The 20367-nt window shown below is 40.0% G+C and overlaps 1 protein-coding gene and 1 non-coding gene across 4 annotated transcripts; both read right to left on the reverse strand.

The window, feature by feature from the left end:
• Positions 1-259: 259 nt before the first annotated feature.
• LOC148015702 (dynein regulatory complex subunit 6-like) lies at positions 260-18061 on the reverse strand. Of its 3 annotated transcripts, XM_087664984.1 has the most exons (6): positions 17740-18061; positions 17362-17469; positions 3208-3282; positions 2904-3029; positions 2328-2579; positions 264-555 (listed from the first exon to the last, which is right to left on the reverse strand). In XM_087664984.1, the coding sequence occupies exons 1-6, from the start codon at positions 17821-17823 to the stop codon at positions 388-390; spliced, it is 813 nt and encodes a 270-aa protein (XP_087521110.1). In that variant the 5' UTR covers positions 17824-18061; the 3' UTR covers positions 264-387. The 3 variants fall into 3 exon arrangements, with proteins under 3 accessions (XP_087521111.1, XP_087521110.1, XP_087521112.1); XM_087664985.1 differs by lacking the exon at positions 17362-17469 and having other exon boundaries at positions 260-555; XM_087664986.1 differs by lacking the exon at positions 2328-2579 and having other exon boundaries at positions 265-555.
• LOC148015703 (U6 spliceosomal RNA) lies at positions 17033-17132 on the reverse strand. The gene has a single exon (XR_015688551.1). It is a non-coding gene; the product is annotated as a U6 spliceosomal RNA (small nuclear RNA).
• Positions 18062-20367: the final 2306 nt, after the last annotated feature.

Below are 20367 nucleotides of genomic sequence, written 5' to 3' on the forward strand. Positions count from 1 at the left end.
TTGAAATAGCATTATACTATGTTGTGATTGCATACTCCTAAAAATTCTTGTTAGGTATTATTTTGAACTAACTTAGCTTAAACTTGAGATTTGTGAAAAACTTGGGAAAGACTAAGGCTGAACTACAATCTTTCTAGAAAATAGATACACAACCATTCATAGACAATGCATTTTTTGTTCCATAACATAAAAGTGAAAATACCATCACCCAATCAACTCAATAACTTATATACAATTAGATGAAGAGAACAACAATACTTCAAACGAAGAATCTACCATTTTGACAAGTTGAGGTAATCTTTTATTCCAATGTTGTTCATGATCTTATATCTTAAATTTCATATATTGAATCTATCTTCACACTAGAACTTAACAACAATAACCACTCTAATAACCAAAAAAACAACTTTGTGGCAACATCACATTATTTAAAGGAGTTGTATACTCAAGATTAGCTTCCTTTTGACCCTCAATGTGGCCTTCATTCCTCCTCTTTATGAATTCATGCTCAAGAATCTTATTGATAGTTGGAAGCGTTGTAGAAACTTTTGAGACCTAAAGAAATAAGAAGATAATCCTCAAATAAAGATCTTATAAGATGAAAGATATGTCGTCAATTTGGCAAAAACTAATAGTAACCTATTTGTCTAGATCTCTTTATCATTATCTACATGTTTTTTTTCCTTTGAGTTTGCAGGCCATTTTAATTATGCCTTGCTCATTATTTTATCATTGTTTAAATCATATATCAATAAAAAGTCTTCAAGTTGTATTTCTGTGGACTATTCTCATGGTTCTTTGACTTCAATCACACATTGACAAATTGAAGCCATATTAGATAAATATTTTTCCTAAAGCATAAAATAATATCAATCAATAAGTGGTGAGCTTGTAAAACTACAATTCAATATCAATTCACATTAATAATGCAAAATCCTAAATTTAAATAGATTAAAGAGAGCTAGGCAAGTTGCCAAAGGGAGAAGGGGGAAGGATGACAAGAAAAGTGAGAGGGACAACTAGGAGAAAGGGGCATTAACCTAGAAAGACTCTAAAAAGACAACATTTCAAACGTCTCAAAACCACTACTTGTTTTGCACTTTAACATTTTGTATAGAAATGCCTAAATACTATATATTGTGAGTTGTTTTTTGTACTCTACCACTATTACAAAATAGCATTTAGTGCTAGAGTAAGCACACAAAACCAATCCTAAATTGAAAATGTTCTTGGATCATTTTGGATTGGGGAATCACCCAAATTGGATGGGATGTCTTTTGATGCATCCTCGTAACTACTCTCGAGTTTGCCAATTTTCAATGGTTTTGTTCATTGTGGGTCAATTTTGGGCTTGGATTTGCCCCATTGTTGACTTGTTTCTACGCAGTTTTTAGCATTTGTAGTCCATTTTGCTCATTTCTCAATTGTAGCCTCACTATTGTGCGTAACCGACTAGTAGCACATAACCTTCCTTTTGACACAATTCAATGGAAAAAAAACTTGCATCCTTTTATACACGAGGGTGCCTCAATAAAGGAAAGATTGACTCAAACTTGAGGATACCTTGAGAGTCTCATGCTAGTTACACACCAAGTGACAAATGCCCAACCCCTACCCAGAGTGTGGGCATGCACTTTTCAAAACTAGGTGCGAACATGGGCCTTTTAAGCTCTTTGGGATTCTAGGGAATATTTCATAAGGGCACATGAGGGTGAGGCTACTATTATGGAACTTTTTGAGGTTGCTTTTTGGTTAAGAGACCATAACTTTAGAATCCTCTCATTAAGACCTTTCCAATGAACATGATATAGTTTTGAGTTGATGTGGCAATTCTTACAAAGCCCAAAAGTAGTCCTCAAGACTAAATGTATACAATTATGTCTCAATATACTTTGCCCTTTCCCACACTTGATGCGATATGAATTCAACTAAGAAAATCACTTTCTTGAAGAATTGCCCTTTTCCACACTTGATGCAATATGAATTCAACTAAGAAAATCACTTTCTTGAAGAATTGCCCTTTCTAGACTAAATTTAGCTTTGACAATAGCTTGCATGGTGCTATGTATGCAGAAAATTACCAAGTAGTCTGAAGGAAGATGCAAGTACAGTGGGGCTATATTGACCTATTGGAAGCTTGGGTGTGGGCAGACAAGTAGATTTTCTGGCTTAACCATGACTATTGGATGGCTCTTTGTGATTCTTAACAATTGAGTTTCAAAAGAGGGCTTTACAGCTAAGTAAGACAGTAACGATTCATGAGCAGCATAATCATTTCCTTAAAGATGAAAGGAAGATTAACAAATCCATGGAAACAAGACTTGTACCTGTTGTACTATTATACGTTGGAGCTTCTCTAATGATTCCAAGTTTGTAAGGCTAAGACAATGGAGATCCAATATTGTGAAGGGGCCATCCGTAGTTGGAAGGTCCAACTTTGTAAGCACATCACTCCAAAGCAACAAACTAGACAATTTCTTACACTCCAAGAAATTCACTTCTTTCAGCTGCTTTGTGTGAAGAACAGCCTTTTTCAGTAGGATACACCGATACAAAGATACCTTCTCCAAAGTGGTAGACTGATATGGGGAAAAAAGGGGAACAATGCACTTGTAATTCATGAACACTCTAGTACAATGAATTATTATGCAAGGAAAACAATTGTTATTATGATCAGAATCATGCTACTGATGTCAGCCATAATTATAGTGATAGTAATGAATTAATATCATCCCCAAACATCAATTTCACATTTCTATGCTTGTAGCTTTATGGAACTGTAGCCCATAATATCATTCCCAGATATTGGTTTCACATTTCTATGCTTGTAGCTTTATGGAACCATAGCCCATTTCTGCACTAAATAATTAAAACACATTCAAATTTTCAAGAGAGTGAAATACCTGCAGGAACACATACTCAAGCACTTTGCAGCATGAAAGATCTAGGAATTGTAGGACTGGAGCAATGGTGGAAGGAGAGAGGATAATTTGGGTCAACATGCTAGCACCCCTCACCTCCAATGTTCTCTTACCAATGTAAGATTCATTACAGGACAATACTTTATTAGCTGCATGTTATTGTAAACAAGAAAGATGAAAATTTTAAATGTACTGAGAATGGTAAACACAATAATGTAGGTAGTAGTGCATTGCTTGTTCTTGCTATTAATCTGTATGTTTTGAAGAATATTGGTTGAACATTCACCAGTTTCCCCCGAGGAATGGAGAAGAGCTCTTTGATGAAATCATCTGTCATAGTTGTACTCCAATGGATGGAAATCTTCAATCACACCATCAACAATTTTTTGTAAGCATGCATTTCACATTTACTGAATGCTATAAGCATGCGTCTCACAATTAAAGAAAGAAGTCATTGCCATCACATTGTTTCTCCCAAATCTAGCCATATGTTTTGAAGAAAAACATTTCATCCCTAAAAGAATCACATTCTTTTTGTCACAATATATGTCATTTATATGAAATCCTTGACTGAGACAGATGCTTCTGTGTGCACGTGTGCACATGATGAACTTGGACCATGATGGTTTCACATACTGAGATCACAAATGCTCCACCAAACTTTGCCACATACAATACATGGTCTCTATATAAATAGTCGGAGTCTGCTATGGAACTGTGTATACAACCATCCGGATGTACTTTGTTTATAGGAGCACAACCAACATTCTGCCATTGGTCAGATGGGCTCCCTCGCTGGCATATATACTTTTTAGGTGATTATTATGTGCAAATTCTGGTTCCAAATCATGTTTGTAAGCATTGCTACTCCAAAAATGGTCTACAGATGGTAATCCAATGTATGTTGCAAGCTTAACTCTATAAATTCGCAGCTTTCTACACTTCTCAGATATATGCTCATCATGCACAAGAAGTGAATTCTTTGCAGCAATAGCCATTGGTGTCATAAATACTTCATATGTAACAATCTAATTATTCTCTGCATTATGATGGCCGTACAATACAGCCCTCATATGTTCAACATAGCAATACAGCAATGGAGCATATGCGTACACAGGCAGTAAACAATACTGTGGTGAATTATACTTGGCTGAAGAAAGGCAGGAGGTTTCTTGGGCTATAAGTCTATTCAACGACTTGAAGAAGTCAACTGTAAAAGGCAGGAGAAGCACTAGGAGCATGATATACTCTATCAGGCAGACAATATTAATCTTATTAAGCAAAATGATCACAAAAACCCTGTCAGAGCTAGACAAAGACCTTAACAGAGAACTTTTAAACTATCCTGTGGCAGAGCCAATGCAACAAGGCTCATGCTACCCCAAGAAAGATGCACATTTCCAATTTTTTAAAACAATCAAAAGTGAAAACATGTTTGTTGGGCCACAAAACAGAGTTTCATGCAACTATGAATGAAACCCTAGACTTGTCTGGCCAATGGCCAAGAAATGAAGAGATGACAGGGAATCCTAGTATAGAAGACACATCTTGAAACCAGCCTTCCTTCTCGGTTAGGGTGGTTTAACCTGATTAAGCACTTAATTACAGCAATTAGCAAATGAACATAAACTGAAATGCTCACTTTACCTTCATAAACTTGGACAGTGGACACCCTGTTGGCCCCAAAACTGGCGCCCCTTTCGGTATTTCTTTAATTTCAATTGCTGATGGATAAATTACAAGCCGAGATTTCATGATTCAAAAACCCCTTGTTGTTTCAATAATCAGCAAAGCATTCAGGCAAATTGCCCCTTGATTTTCACCCAAGACTTACTCTAATGGAACCCCAACTGGTCAAATGCTACCCCAAATTCACAATAGATGGGCTGGCATCTGAAATCCTCACAATTTCACGAATTTCCGGTGCTGATTTCAGTGTGCAATGCCTTTGACTAATGGCACAGGTCCCAAGGTGACTGCTAAACCCTAATTACTGCTGTTATTTAGGGTTTACAGCAGTAAACTCTCTGCTATCCACCAAATTTGGCTGTACTCTGCTACCCATGGCTGAGAATTGCTGAGAATACTTGAGCATAGACTGGAGGAGATGAGAGAATGATGTAGAAAGAGAGAAAATCAGCTGAAATGTATCTTCTGATTCGTAGCTCTGATGACAAATCTGATGGCACCAACAGCTTCAAAAGGGGGGTAAAACACCAGCTTAGTTGGCGAGCCCTCCTCTCCTACTGCCGCTTCTCTTGAGGCGAAAGAGAAAACCTGCTGCCCCCTGTCCTGTCACGGCACGCGATCAGTCGTCCTCGCCTCTCAGAGCCAAATATGTTCACCTCCTCTCCCTCCTCCAAGCTCCGAATGGCTGCCGTTCAGCTTCCACCACCCTCCAACGGCCTTCTCCCTAGTTGCATGGGAAAGTTTTGCCAAGTGGCAGCCTTCCTAAAGCATTTTCAGCCATTAAATTAAATTTTCAGAATTAATTAATTCTGAAAATTAATTTCAGCCCTTTTGACCCTGCCCAAAATTAAACATGCCTATTTGGAGTGAAATTGGCTAGGCCATTTGCAACTTGGAGTGGTTCCCAACCTCTGTTGACCCTTAGACTAGTATTAATTAATTAATTAATGCTAGTCCCTAGTATCACCACTGGCATTAATTAATGCTAGTCCCTAGTGTCACCACTGGCACTTAATGGCCAAACAATTGTCCTAGGGTCCAACCTGGCACCAACTCACCACCAAAACCCAGTTGGCATAACTTAACACAACTTTTGTCTTTAACACCCATTGTATCCTCGGGGTCCTTGGCCCGTTCCCATGAAATAACTGCCATGTGCATCACATGTGCTAAACAACCTTGCACATTTGATTAGTAACTTAATCAAATGTTACTAGAAAGATTAAAGCATCTCAAAATTTCATGTCCCCGTAACAGACCTCCCCCTTGAAAACCTTGCAATCGTACTTGATTGCACTGCATTGGGCCAAAGCAAAAGTATATTGCACTGGAATTTCAATTTGGCATGACAATCTGTCACAAGACTGTGACAACTATTACCTTTTTGTTGATTTCTTTATTACATATTTTATTTGGTTTTTCTTTTTGGAAGGATCCCTCTTGAAATCTAAACGCCCGAGTTGCATGGCCAGTTTGTGAAACGGACAAGAATGTCTAGTGAGTCAAGACTGGACAGTTAAGGTCCAGTATAAGTCTGGAAGAGACTGATGGCACTGTAGATTGACAAGCCTGGAAGAGACTTGTGAAAGTGTATATGGACAAGTGTGTTGAAAAACTAGTCTGGAAGAGACTAGTTCAAAGTGAAGATGGACAAATCTTCAAGAGATTAGTCCATATGGGGTCATCAGTGGAAATTCACTTTCAGTTGAGCTACATTGCAAATTTGAATGTAGCCATAGTCTGCAAAGATGGTCAGAAGACTAGTGGGGATGTAATGGAAGCAACTCCTAAAATTTAGGAAGTTACTATTTTTGGACCCCAGAATCTGTTCGCGTCATTATCTTCGTTTTTGTACGAGGATTAATCCTCTGGTCTGTGCCGAGGTCAAATTTTGAACCGAGGATAAAGAATTTTAGACCGAAAGGTTTAAACAGGAAAACTGTTACATGTATGCCATGTGTCACAATTTGGGCATAAATTCCCAAAAGAGAGAGAGAGGGCAGCACAAAAACGAGTTTCAATGCATGGGGGGCTCATTTTTGTGAAAGGGAGATGGATTGCTGCAAATGGAGAGCTCTTAAGAGCTGGTCTACCTTGTCTATGATGCACAGAGGGCTGAGCTTGCTTCCTACTCTCTCTCTCTCTCTCTCTCTCTCTCTCTCTCTCTCTCTCCTTGACAATACGGTTATGCTGCAGAATCAAGGGCTTTTCTTCTGATTCAGGTACAGCTGTGTGAAATATGCTGTTTTTGCATGAGGCAAGAGCCTCCTTTCTCCAGGAACAGGAGCAGTTGTTTGCAGTTCCCAGCAGGGACAGGTGAGGGTGGTAACCTCACCAAGCAAGTGTCTGAAACAGCACTAAGCTAGAACTGATTCTGGACTGTTCAGATAATATTTCAAAGCCCAATTGATGTCAGAATCAAGGGGCACTTGGCCCAGATGATGCAGGACAGTGCAGGGAACAATATGAGCTGAGAACAGGTCTCAGAACAGGTCTGAACCAGTAATTACAGTGGGCAGAACAGTGCAGGGAACAGTATGTGTTGTAAACAGGTCTCGGAACAGGTCTGAACCAGTAATTACAGCAGACTGAAATGGTCAAATCTGCACTCCAACTAGAAGTTTCAGACTTGGGTAGAGTTCCCCCTCCTGGTCAACTTGTTTTGGGTCAATAATTGTACTGTTATGCTACCAAATTTCGCCCAGAATAGGTGAAAGATAGCCCATTGTACTCTCTCTCTTTTTAAAAATAAAGAAATACCGCAAGGGGCGCCTAACTTAGGGGCCAATAGGGTGTCTGTGTTGCAACGGGAGCATTTTAGCTTCCTGTTTTTTTCTTCTTGATTCTGTGTCTTTAAGTTCAGGTAAAGTGGGCGACTGTTAAATTGGGTGAAAGCATCTATTTATTTTGGTTGTACACTACCGCCCTTCCCAGTGAACAGGCCGGTTACACAATCACCACAACATTGGCCACTGTTGTCAAACCGTTGCATATGCACAAAACTTATTGAAAATTTCCAGCTAGCAAAACATAATAGAAAACTGAAAAACAGTCCAAAACTGTTGCTAGAAACCATTGGATGCATCCATAACTCATGTTTCTCAACCGTTCTGACTTCAAAACCACAGTAAAGCATATTCTCAGCATAAACCATGGCTGAAACTTTCAATGACATTCGTTTACATGCTGCTGTCCATGGAATCAACTGTAAACCATTAAAAATTGAGCATGACCTTATCATAAACTGATCATGGACTGTAAACGCCCCGAACAACGTAGTATGCTTAACAATTACGATATTCGCTTGTTTTCGAGATTTAATATAAAAGAGAATGAACACTTAAAGCTGAAAATGAAAATTGCTCACAAAATTACAGCCATGAAAATGTAAACGTAATGGAGACAAGATTGAGGGTTGAAGATGGGCAAAAACATCCCCCCCCCCCCCCCGAAGGAATGTATTTCTGCTCAACCCAAGTCCCTTAGGGAAGAGCTCAGTTACAATCAACCTGAGAGTGAGGAGAAGTAATTTCTCACTCTCACAAGATCATGCAAAGATGTACAAACACACATGCATTATCTATCATGCAATGATAAGAACTGATTTCTTTGCAGTATGAGAGAAGAAAGAGAGGAAATCAGTCTCTCTCCATCGTTGGTCAGCAGTACATGGATAGGGCTTGCTTCTTGTTGCTAAAATGGAAGAAAGAGCTCGAGAAGGAGGTGCTGTAATGAATTTACAGACTTGCTGTCCTGTAAAACAACAGTGATAGAAGAGGGAATATGGAGGAATTTGATAATGGGGATGATGATGGGGATGGATGGGGCCAGTTTCTGGCTATCTGTGGGTGCTGTACATGAGTTTACAGCAAAGAAAAATGATGCAGAATGAAGAAAAACGAGCTCTTATTTATAGGAGAGGGAAGAGCTAGTACAAAAGGGGAAAGTGGAGTAGCACAAGACAAGTGTCTAGCAACATGTCATGAGATGTGACAAGTGGTGGGACACTTGGAAACTTGTGTGACAAGTGTCTTGACACTTGTCTCTTCTCTATGGCCTTTCTTTTTGGGCTGAATACTTTCAAGAATAGAAACAACCGAATTTAGTAAGCACAGTCAAAGTATAGAATTTACTATTTTTAGAATGACATCCCTATTTTTTAAGACTAGCATTTTTAGGCTAATTCGAGGCTCCTAAAATTTAGGGACCTCCTAAAATTTAGGGACCCCCCAATATGGGTGTCATATGAAAGCTTTTTCCGTGTACATCGCAAAAAAGGTATCAGAATCTTCATGTGACTTTCCTATGCAAAGAAATGTGCATTTCAAGCTTTCAGCCCACACATGCACATTGTACAAGCATTTCATGATCATGCCATCTTGTTGATTGTAACTGTCTGTTCTGGCAGATCTAGCCCACACTTCAAGGCATCAATCATTTCTGTGTGTGAGTCTAACCCTGATATGCGTGAGTTCTGGTCACAGGCGGCCATATAGGTGGAAGTGTGAACTATCTTTTCTCTAATCCACCGCGTGGGTCCACCATAACCTGTGACTACTCATCAGTGGCCAGCTCCAATGAATTTTTCTTTATATCTAATTAGTGCAAAGGAAACAATTTTAATAAATCATTATATAGACAAATTAATGAAAAAAGATACAAATTCTGTTTCTATAGAGTTGTGACAGCCCTCTAGCTTTTATTCAGCTGTCCTCAACTGAAAAGCTTCTTGATATGGCTGAAGAATGTATGGGTAATCCTTCATGAATTTTTCATCTACCCACTGTGCATCTGTTGTGGGTAGATTCTTGAATTTTAGTAAGAATTTTCGTGTCACAAGGCCACTTCTCGTGGTTCGATCCTTGTGAAACAAAATCTGTTCATGTTCCAAGAGTTGCTCTGTTTCTTCAACTTCTGGGGGATCTTCAGTAATGGGTTCCTTTGGTTCTGGTCCTATGTAAGGTTTTAGCAAACTTACATGAAAAGCATTGTGTATTTTCCAATGAGCAGGAAGCTCAAGTCGATAAGAAACTTCATTTATTTTCTCAATCACTTTGAAGGGTCCAAAGTATCTACTGGAGAGCTTTGGAAAAGATGAATTTTGACCGGAATCTTGTTTGAGCCTGCTTTTATCAAACTTTAGCAAGACATATTGACCTTTTTCAAAAGCCAAAGGTCTTCTTCGTTTATCTACTTGCTTCTTTTGTCGCTCTTGGGCAACTTTGATAGTGGCTCGAACTTGATCCATTGCTGTTTTTAAATCTGAAGCAAACTCATCAGCAGCAAAAATCTTATCTTTAGTGCGAATAATTGGAGAAGGAATCACTTTACCCTGTACTATTTCATTTGGAGCTTTCCCTGTGGATGAGTGCACTGTATTGTTGTAAGCAAACTCCAATAATGAAAGAAATTTCTCCCATTGTGACTTATGTTCACTAACATAAGCTTTCAACATATCCAAAAGAGTGAGATTCATCACCTCTGTTTGGCCGTCAGTTTGAGGATGAAAAGCTGAGGAGAACTTTAAAGTGGTTCCCAAATTCTCAAATAAAGCACGCCAAAAGTTACTTGTGAATTTGGAGTCTCTATCTGAAATGATCTCAAAAGGCATACCATGTAATCTGAAGATATGTTGAATGAAAAGTCTTGCAGCTTGTGCGGATTTCAATGTTTTATGACACGGAATAAAATGTGATTGCTTGCTGAATCGATCAATTATGACCCAAATCATATCATGACCTTGAGGTGTTCTTGGAATACCTGAGATGAAATCCATTGTGATAGATTCCCATGGATCTTTGGGCACTGGAAGAGGTTGCAACAATCCTAGAGTCTTCTGCCTATCATACTTGAATTTTTGGCATACTAGACAAGCCTCAATGAAGTTATGTGTATCTCTTCGTAATGTTGGCCAATAAAAGTAGCGCTCAATTGCACTTAGAGTGGCTGCCCTCCTTCTGTGCCCTGCATACGGAGGTTCATGACTTTCTTTAAGCACCTTTTGTCGAACAGGAAGAGTGACACAAAGGCGATTGTTCATGAGAAGGTAACCGTCTTTGATGGAATAATCTGGATGAGAACCTCCTTGCTGTAAATTTGACCAAATTGCTACAAAATCAGTATCTTCATCATAAGTATTCTTCATCGTTTGAAAATCTTCATGATGAGCCACTGTAATAGTTGCAATGCAAGGCACTCTAGAAAGTGCATCAGCAACTACATTTTGTTTCCCTAGAGTGTACATAATTTGAAAATGAAACATAGACAATAAATTTTCCCATCTTGCATGTTTCTCTTACAAATGCTTTTGAGTCTTGAAATACTTCAAGCTCTTATGATCAGTTTTAATAAGGAATTCATTGCCTAAAAGATAATGTTTCCATATCTTCAAAGCATGAACCACTGCTAAGAGCTTCTTTTCATAAATGTCATACCTTTTCTCCATGTCATTTAGATGGTGGCTTTCAAAGGCTACGACATGGCCTTCTGGATTTAACACTGCACCAATACAATCACCGCAAGCATCTACTTCCACCACAAATGGTTTTACCAAATCTGGAATGATAAGAACAGGTCCAGAAGTAAGATCTGTTTTCAGCCTTGTGAAGGCTGCCTTCTCTTTTTCCTTCCATTGGAAAGAGGTCTTCTTCTTTGTAGGGTCATGAAGTGGAGAAGCCATATGTGCAAAATGCTTGATGAAGCGACGGTAATAAGAGCATAAGACAAGAAACGATCGCACCTCATGTACATCATGAAGATGAGGCCATTCTTGGATTATCCTGATCTTTTCAGGATCCATCTGAATCCCTTCAGAAGAGATGACATGCCCAAGGTAATTTATTTTATGCATGAAAAATTCACTCTTTTTACCATTTACCAAGAGTTGATTTTGTTGAAGTAATTGTAGAACAATCTCCAAGTGCTGATGATGCTCCTCTTCATTCTTGCTAAAGACAAGAATATCATCAAAGAAAGTACCGACATATTGTCGATGCTCTCTAAAGATGTGCTCCATCATTCGATTAAAGGTGGCTGGTGCATTGGTTAATCCGAAAGGAACCAACAAGAATTCATAAAGACCGTATGAAGTGTGGAAAGCAGTTTTGTGTACATCTTGTGGTATTACCCTAATTTGATGATAACCACTCTTTAGATCAATGCGGCTGAAAACCTTTGAGCCTCCTAGACGATCCAAAATGTCGTCAATTCTGGGAATAGAAAACCGATTCTTCACAGTGATTTTGTTGAGGGCTCGGTAATCAATGCACATCCTGAATGTGCCATCTTCTTTTGAACAAGAAGAACCGGTGAACAAAATGGTGAGCTACTTGGCCTAATTAGCCCACGGTTGAGTAGGTCTTTGACTTGCTTTCTGATTTCTTCTTGTTGAGGATGGCTCACATGGTATGGTGCTATATTAGGAGGAGAACTGCCCGGAATAATATCAATATGATGGTCTTCTGGCCTTTCTGAGGAAAGCTGATAAGGAAGATCTTCCGAAAAACAATCTTTATACTTTTCCAAGAGCTGAAGTTGCTCTTGGTTTTCAGCATTCATATTATCTTTTACATCAGTGACATAAAGCAAACAACATTCAACACAATCCTTAATTGCTCTAGAGACTTGCATATGGCTTACCATAGGTATGGTGTCTCCAGAAACTCCAGCTTGGATCTCGTACTTCTTGCCTTTGTTGGTGAGTTCTACCTTCTTTTTCTGAGAGAAGATAGTTGAATCTACTCTATGATTCCAGGGCATGCCAAGAATCACATCGCAACCATCAAGGTCTCCGATACAGAAGGTATCTTCGTCACGGTAGCCTTGAATTTGAAACTTGAGCTTGCCAATGTAGGGTGTCACAGTCTTCACTGTGTCACCTTCATCGGCATTTAAAGCTTGGTGAACTTCTGCCGGAGTGTCCATCTCTTCATTCTTGCAACTGTCCCCAAGCTTTTAATAATTTGCACATCTCTGGAGTGTGAGTTGTGTTTGCAACTACATCACTGATAGCATTGATTTTCACTGGCGACTTAGGCTTGTTGTCAGAAACCTTGCTTTGTCCTTTGTTTGGACATTGCTTCGCTATGTGGCCTGTTTGTCCACATTTAAAGCACTTCCCTTCTTTCATGAAGCGCTGCTTTTCTTCTTCGGAAAGTTGCTTTGCTTCTGGGTATAGATTGGAGCGAAATTGAGGAGCATTAGGAGGTGCATAGGGCTTCATCTTCTTTTGATTTGATGGCTGCTTTTGCCGCTGTTTTTGTCCTTCATTTGGGACTGAATACTCCTCGTCATCAGCTACTCTCTTCTTATCATTCTTTTGGAATGATTTATTACCATTGTGCTCCATTTCCCATGTCTCAGCATGGTCAATGAGTTCCCTGAGACTAGAACAATGATAATGATTAAGAGCAGTACGAAGTTTAAAATGCAAATCTCCTTGAAACTTCCTAAGCTTTTCCGAACTGCTGATCTTCTTGAAATGTTGGACCTTCAAAAGTAGCTCCCAAAATCTCTTGGTATAGTCACCAAGTGACTCATTTTTCCTTTGCCAAAGCCGATCCCATTCCATTTTTACATCTCTTTTGAAATGAACAGGAAGAAATTGGCTTTGTATCATGCGAACAAAGGACCGCCATGATTTTAGGGCACCATGATCATATTCCAACCCCGTCCACCAAGTATGGGCTAAGTCAGTCAAATGTAAAGCTGCAAACTTAATCTTTTCTTTTTCTTTATACTTGTCACAACCATATAAAATTTAAAATTGAAGAATAAACTTCAGAAGAAGATTAGGATTTCGGGAACCATCATACATACTGAACTTGATCTTCTTTTCAAGTTGAGATAGTGACTTAGTCTTCTTCTTCTTCTTATGCCTTCGTCCATGCCTGGATTTTGAGGCTGAAGATGATGAAGTGCTTGATGGGGATGAAGATGGAGACGAGGGTGAAGAATGTTGACGCCTTTGACGATAATGGGGTCTTCCACGAGAAGGGTGTGACTCTTCGTCACTAGAAGAGGGTCCATCAGAGTAGGCGCCAGATGACTTTGAAGAAGAGGATGAGCTTCGACGCGATCTTTTTCTTTGTCTTGAAGTAGAATGGAACTGCCTCTTAGAAGTAGTTGGACTTCTTGATCGGCTCCTTTCATTGGTATGGCTTTGTCTCCTTGAAGCAGATGGGCTTCTTTCCTTGAATTCTTTGGGATTCTCAACTTGTTCTAGTTTGAGAAGTTGCTCACGAATTTACTGATTCTCCTCTCTAAGACTTTGAATGGCTTGAAGGATAGCACTCGACTGATCCATTGAGACTCTAAGAAAAATATGCTCAAGCACTCAATGCAAGGGAACATTTTTTATAAATCATTATATAGACAAATTAATGAAAAAGGATACAAATTCTGTTTCTATAGAGTTGTGACATGGACTGATATGAGAACTGATCACAAATGGCTGCAAATGTGACTCCAAACTGATCACAAGCTGATGGTAAAAAAAACTGATCAGAAACTGATGTAAAACTGATCCCAAAGTAATCATAAACGGTTCTCAAACTGATCAAAAACTGAGCTGAAACTAATCAGAAATTGATCTCAAAATTGAGGCAAAAACTCATGCCAAACTGGTCCAAAAACTCATGCATAAGTATAGTCTCAGAGCCACGGTGACAACCATACTCACATGCATGTATCTCATAGTGACTCGTACACCAAGTAGTGACCTCATGGCAGACATACTGTCAGCACAGTACCTTGGATGCATGCTGAATACATCCAAGATCCACTACATACGAGAACTGTCCAAAACTGGTGGAGAGGAAGTGCTACCTCCCCCTTGAGCATTAGGCAATGCTCCGGACACCTGCTCTGCTGAACCTGAGTAAGCCCGATCCAAAGTCGGCTCTAACTGAAAGGCATCGAGATAAAGTTGCAACAACTGAGGATGGTCTGCCAAGTCATCCTCTTCCATCCATTTTGCATCCATTGGTGAATAATTTTGAAACTTCACCAAATATCTTCTGGAAACTTTACCTCTGACCTTCCTTTCCTTATGTGCCAAAATCTGCTTGGGTACCAAAATCTCATCTAGTTCCTCAACCTCTGGCTGAATTTCAGCAGATAAATCTTCTGGCACATCACCACGAAAAGGTCTCAACAAACTGACATGAAAGGCATTGTGTATCAGTCAATGTGGAGGTAATTTCAGCCGATTTGCAACATCGCTGACCTTTTCCAACACTTAAAAGGGCCCATAGTATCTCATGCTTAACTTCGGATACAACCTCTCTCTTCCCTTCATCTTTTTCAGCCTTGCCTTATCAAAAAGCAGCAATACATATTCGCCCTCTGCAAACTGCAAAGCACGTCTATGGTGATCAGCTGCCCGCTTTTGCTTGTCCTGTGACCTCTGAAGTGCATACTTTATCTTTGCATAGGCTGCATCCAAGCTTTCCACAAAGCGATCAACCTCAAAGATATTATCTTTAGTGTGCAAAATAGGCGGAACCTTCTTGCCACTCTCAACCACCTCAAATGGAGCCTTGCCAGTGGAACTATGCACCGTATTATTGTATGCAAACTCAACCAATGGCAAATACTACTCCCATTGTGTCTTGTGGTCTGAAACATGGCACCTTAAAAGATCAAACACTGTGGAATTTGCTTCCTCAGACTAACCATCTCTCTGCAGATGGAAGGATGATGAGAATTTCAGCGTGGTACCCATATTTTCAAACAACCCCTTCTAGAATAGACTGGTCATCCGAGGGTCTCGATCACTGATGATCGACTCATGCATACCATGATACTTGAAAATGTGCTGCAAGCTTTGGCTTGCAATCAGGTGCCTCGGGCTCACCAAATCAAGAGATTGAGTGATTATCCCGCCACTGGAACCATGAACTAGCCTTCCTTCTCGGTTAGGGTGGTTTAACCTGATTAAGCACTTAATTACAGCAATTAGCAAATGAACATAAACTGAAATGCTCACTTTACCTTCATAAACTTGGACAGCGGACACCCTGTTGGCCCCAAAACTGGCGCCCCTTTCGGTATTTCTTTAATTTCAATTGCTGATGGATAAATTACAAGCCGAGATTTTACAATCTCCTTGGCTGATTCAAAAGCCCCTTGCTGTTCCAATAATCAGCAAAGCATTCGGGCAAATTGCCCCTTGATTTTCACCCAAGACTTACTCTAATGGAACCCCAACTGGTCAAATGCTGCCCTGAATTCACAATAGATGGGCTGGCATCTGAAATCCTCACAATTCCACGAATTTCCGGTGCTGATTTCAGTGTGCAATGCCTTTGACTAATGGCACAGGTCCCAAGGTGACTGCTAAACCCTAATTACTGCTGTTATTTAGGGTTTACAGCATTAAACTCTCTGCTGTCCACCAAATTTGGCTGTACTCTGCTACCCATGGCTGAGAATTGCTGAGAATACTTGAGCATAAACTGGAGGAGATGAGAGAATGATGTAGAAAGAGAGAAAATCAGCTGAAATGTATCTTCTGATTCGTAGCTCTGATGACAAATCTGATGGCACCAACAGCTTCAAAAGGGGGGTTAAACACCAGCTCAGCTGACGAGCCCTCCTCTCCTACCGCCGCATCTCAAAATTTCACGTCCCCGTGACACATCTACTATGGGAGAGCTTACAATGTTGCAACTTGTCACCAGTGGGGGAGACCCCCTATAAGAAGCCTTCAGATAAAGAATTTCCCCTAGTAGAGGGAAGTTGAGACCTCCACAATTGAAGCAACTAATCATAACACTTTACTATCCTTGGAAGACCAAACTTTATTTGCTTTCTTCGTCAATTATCATCCTAGGTCATCTAAGATAAACCTGATTGGCTGATCATATGAAAAAATCCTCTTGGTGCACCAAATCCCAATATAACCACCAGGATGAACTCTCTCTCTCTCTCTCTCTCTCTCTCTCTCTCTCTCTCTCTCTCTCTGTGCACATGAGTAGGTTCCAGTTGCTTTCCATCTCCCTACTACTGACATGGAAGGATGCCCCTACACGTTTCAAAACAAAAGCTTAACAGAGTTCTAAATCTATGCCTGACGGATAATATTATCAAGTTCAGTCAGACAGCCGATAGGTAGACTTTGGCAGCCATTCATCTGTTACCACATCATCCTTTTCACCTGATTTCTTACCAAGCAAAAATTTATTTTGCATGTGCCCCTATCTCAAATAGCTCTCTCCAAAGGTCCGGCACAATTCAGGCGTTTATGCACCCTTGATTCTGATCAGAAACAACAGGCAGCTTTTGAATCAGAGATCAATCAGATGAGCACATGTGCTCTAGGTCCTCTCTCTCTCTCTCTCTCTCTCTCTCTCTCTCTCTCTCTCTCTCTCCAAAAAGTGATTGTATTTGTGACAGCTCAAGTACAAGAGTACAAGAGTGAATAAAATTTGGACCATTTCTTGAATTGTGTGTGTCATCCTTGCCCAAGGGCCATGCTAATCTTCTGTATATCATTCCACTTTTATAGATGTCTCCAAAGACTCTCTCTCTCTCTCTCTCTCTCTCTCTCTCTCTCTCTCTCTCTCTCTCTCTCTCAAATATTAGTGAAACCATTATATGGAAGTAAGAACGCCCAGCTGAAAACAGTAGTTACATAATTAAGTCTTTTAACATGTCAACAGCAAAGTTGCTTTTTAGGTTGTGCAGTTCTTTCTCCCCCATAAAGCAATGACACATTTGCAACCAGAAATAAAGGTTAAGGTAGACATACATGCTCTAATGCAGCCAACATTTTCTCCCGGATCTCTGCAAAGGATGCATGGGTGGTTGGGTTTGGCAAAGCGTCCACTGGCCTCTCCCACCGCCCCGTTGACACAGCCTGATCAGTCAATTAGTCTATGGATATTGTTCTCATTATTAGAAGTGTTGCTAGTCTTGTCGTTATTACAGCTCTAGTTGTTACTATCCTCATCACCAGCAGCATCATTGTTTATTGAAATTCTCGTTCTCAAGACAGTAAAGGCAAGCAAGTAAGATCTCCCGAATTGAACAAGGTTATTGATGGCTAGAGTGACAGCAAATCGGTTGTTTCAGAGGATTCATGGAAAGAAATCGAGTGCTACAAGTTAGGAAATACAGGAAACGATACCTTTTCCCAGTCTTTGTCATGTGGAGGGGCTGACTTCCCCTTCTTTTTGCCTTTCTTCTTCCCTTTCCCCTTCTCAGGGGGCATGTTTCTTTATCACTCAATGATTTAGGTTTATCTCTGTTCAGTGTTTGTCTCTGTGTTTGTAAACATTTTGATCAAGGGCGAATCTCAGAAGATGCAGAGAGAAAACGACGCACGTCCATAACGGGCCGCCACAAATGCATCCATAGCGATGAGCGACGAGCGACGAGCGATGAGATCCAACCCTGCGTACGAAGAATCAGCGAGTCCAAAAACAACCAAACATATTCAATAAATTTTTTCGGCGTATAAGGCCGGGTTTTTCATTTTAATGTGGTATTGATATTGATATTATATTCCTTCGTTTTTTTTTATTTTTTTCCAAAAGTGTGAAATTGTATTGCAGAAGGGAGTGTAAATATTTACAGCATGTTGGGGGAGAACCCCTCTACATCAGCTTGGCCTATCACCATCTGTAGCTAGACAAAAAAAAAAGGTCACAAAAATTTCCCAGTTATAGAGGTTCTTAATCTGGAGTTGAAGTAGCATGGCATAGAGAATACTCCTTGGATTCGAGGGAGAAATTTCCACATTTCTGGGATGAACCCCAAACCATTCCAAATGGCTTTCCTTCTCTACATCTGAAATCAACAATCTTCATGGGCAGTGAATTTTCCTGAAGGTGATTGAATCCTCTTCACTTGCTCCAACTAGCTCCACAAGAGCCTCCACACCCTTGTCAGTCTATATCGACTCGACAAAGGGCTCGAGAGAGGGGGTGGGACCCCAAATATAGCCCTAATCACATTCTAAAGTTCTATCTACAATTGCTCTACTGAAGCCCCTCTCGATCTTCCTTTAAGAGGCATTCTTTTGATATCGTCATTGTTAATTTAGCTTCAGCCCTAGCAACAGCACAAGTTTGTTTGATTACATGCACATCAAAGTCAAGCAGTAGTGTAGGCAACAAATTCCCATTATTATTATTAAACAAAACTTCATTTTTTGAGATCCAGACCATTCATAAAAGGATGCTCTAATACATGTCCAAAGAGTGGAGGGTCTCTCCAAGAAGGAGCTCATTGCAATGTGAACACGTTTTTAAACCTGGGACAAACTTTAGTTTGGTAAATTTGTTTTATTCTCAGCAAAGGAGTGTATCCCATTCCTCTCTAGGGTACAGCAAAGGAGTGCATCCCATTCCTCCTCCATAGATATCCCAATATGCCTAGAAGAATTCCACGAGTAAGCCATCTTTCCTTGGCGATTTATTCTTTTTCATATGGTCCACACCCCGTGGAGTTCATCTTCAAAAAATGGACAATCTGTAAGCCAACCCTGGGCATGCATTCCAAAAAGAGAAAAGCTCTATCTTAGTAGTCTTTCTCCATGACAGGGTCAAGGCCAACAATGCTCAAAAGAACAATCTTATTATCCCTTTATGTGTGACTATGTCATCATTTATTACTTCTAGAATTGTGTCTTGGGCTTTCTTCATCCTTGCAACCTTGAAGAGCACCGAAGATGAAGAGTCCCCTACCTTAAACCATTGAATCAAGAGGAAACTCTTACACTATTGAGTTGAGCATTCTCATGAGCTTCCAGAAAAGCCTCGATCTTCTATATGAGATTAAGAGTAATCTCTTCTCGAATGGTAGTGCCAATAGTAGCCATAAGACTATCGCAAAGTCGTGGTGAAGATTGGACCAACTCCCTTCTACATCAAGCTTGCTCCCTACCATAGTTCTTATGACTTCAAATAGTAGCATTAATTTTGTGGTCTCAATCTACAATAGGGTCCCAATAGCTACTGAGAGCCAAATGGCATTGGAGATACGTTTCTTGAGAGCATGATGTGATAGGAAGAAGCAATTAAGTTTAAAAAAGGGTTTCCCTTATTCATTCTAATATTGTGGAAGCATGTAAAATCTCATGAACATTGAGAGATGATCAAAAGTCACAAACTAGGTGAGGGCCTTGAATTCGGTGACTTTCCCTAGCCATAAGCTCCCATAGATGCATAGGCACAATCAAGCCGAGACGCTCTCTAAGAAGCATCACAATGTTTATATTGAAGGTAAAGGTCAACGGGTAATAGCCCAAGCAGGCACCCCTTGTATTTGTAGACACTATACAGTTATGTATAAGTGAAGATAACAAAGAATAAGGTTTTCATTCATTTTGTACCCACATAACTCTCGTGTGTTTTTCTGACTCTCGACCCTCTTGCACTCCATAGCTTTTACCTCATATCCCAACATTGCTTCCCTCTCAACTAGTATCAGAGCCATGTTTAGCTTTCACGGAAGCTTATGCTTGTAGCAAGGAGCACAAGGAGTGAAGCTTTGTCACAAAGGTTAAGGATTCGAGCTTCTCCTACAACATTGATGCTTGCTACACTCACCTCGATAGAGGTACTATTATCATCATTGAAATCTAGATCTAAATCAAGCATATTATTGAGCCATTGAGGCTCGATTGTGGGGTACAATAGCCCATTTTCGTATTAGTTTGGGCAATCATCAGTGGATGGGATTGAAGCAAAATAGCTTGACTTTTGATGTTCGAGAAGAGATATTGATACATGGGTTTGACATATGCAAGCAC

Source organism: Lygodium microphyllum, chromosome 24 (genome assembly GCF_053477565.2).
Source record: "Lygodium microphyllum isolate KBCC chromosome 24, Lygodium_microphyllum_v1.1.10, whole genome shotgun sequence".
Classification (NCBI taxonomy): Eukaryota; Viridiplantae; Streptophyta; class Polypodiopsida; order Schizaeales; family Lygodiaceae; genus Lygodium; species Lygodium microphyllum.

Bases quoted from the DNA above. Each gene is read 5' to 3' on its own strand.
- LOC148015702 (XM_087664984.1), bottom strand. From the start codon at position 17,823: ATGCCCCCTGAGAAGGGGAAAGGGAAGAAGAAAGGCAAAAAGAAGGGG. The intron at 3,030-3,207 runs GTGAATGTTCAA...TACATTGGTAAG, and splicing joins CCATTCCTCGGGGGAAACTG to AGAACATTGGAGGTGAGGGG. The intron at 2,580-2,903 runs GTATTTCACTCT...TCCCCATATCAG, and splicing joins TTGAGTATGTGTTCCTGCAG to TCTACCACTTTGGAGAAGGT.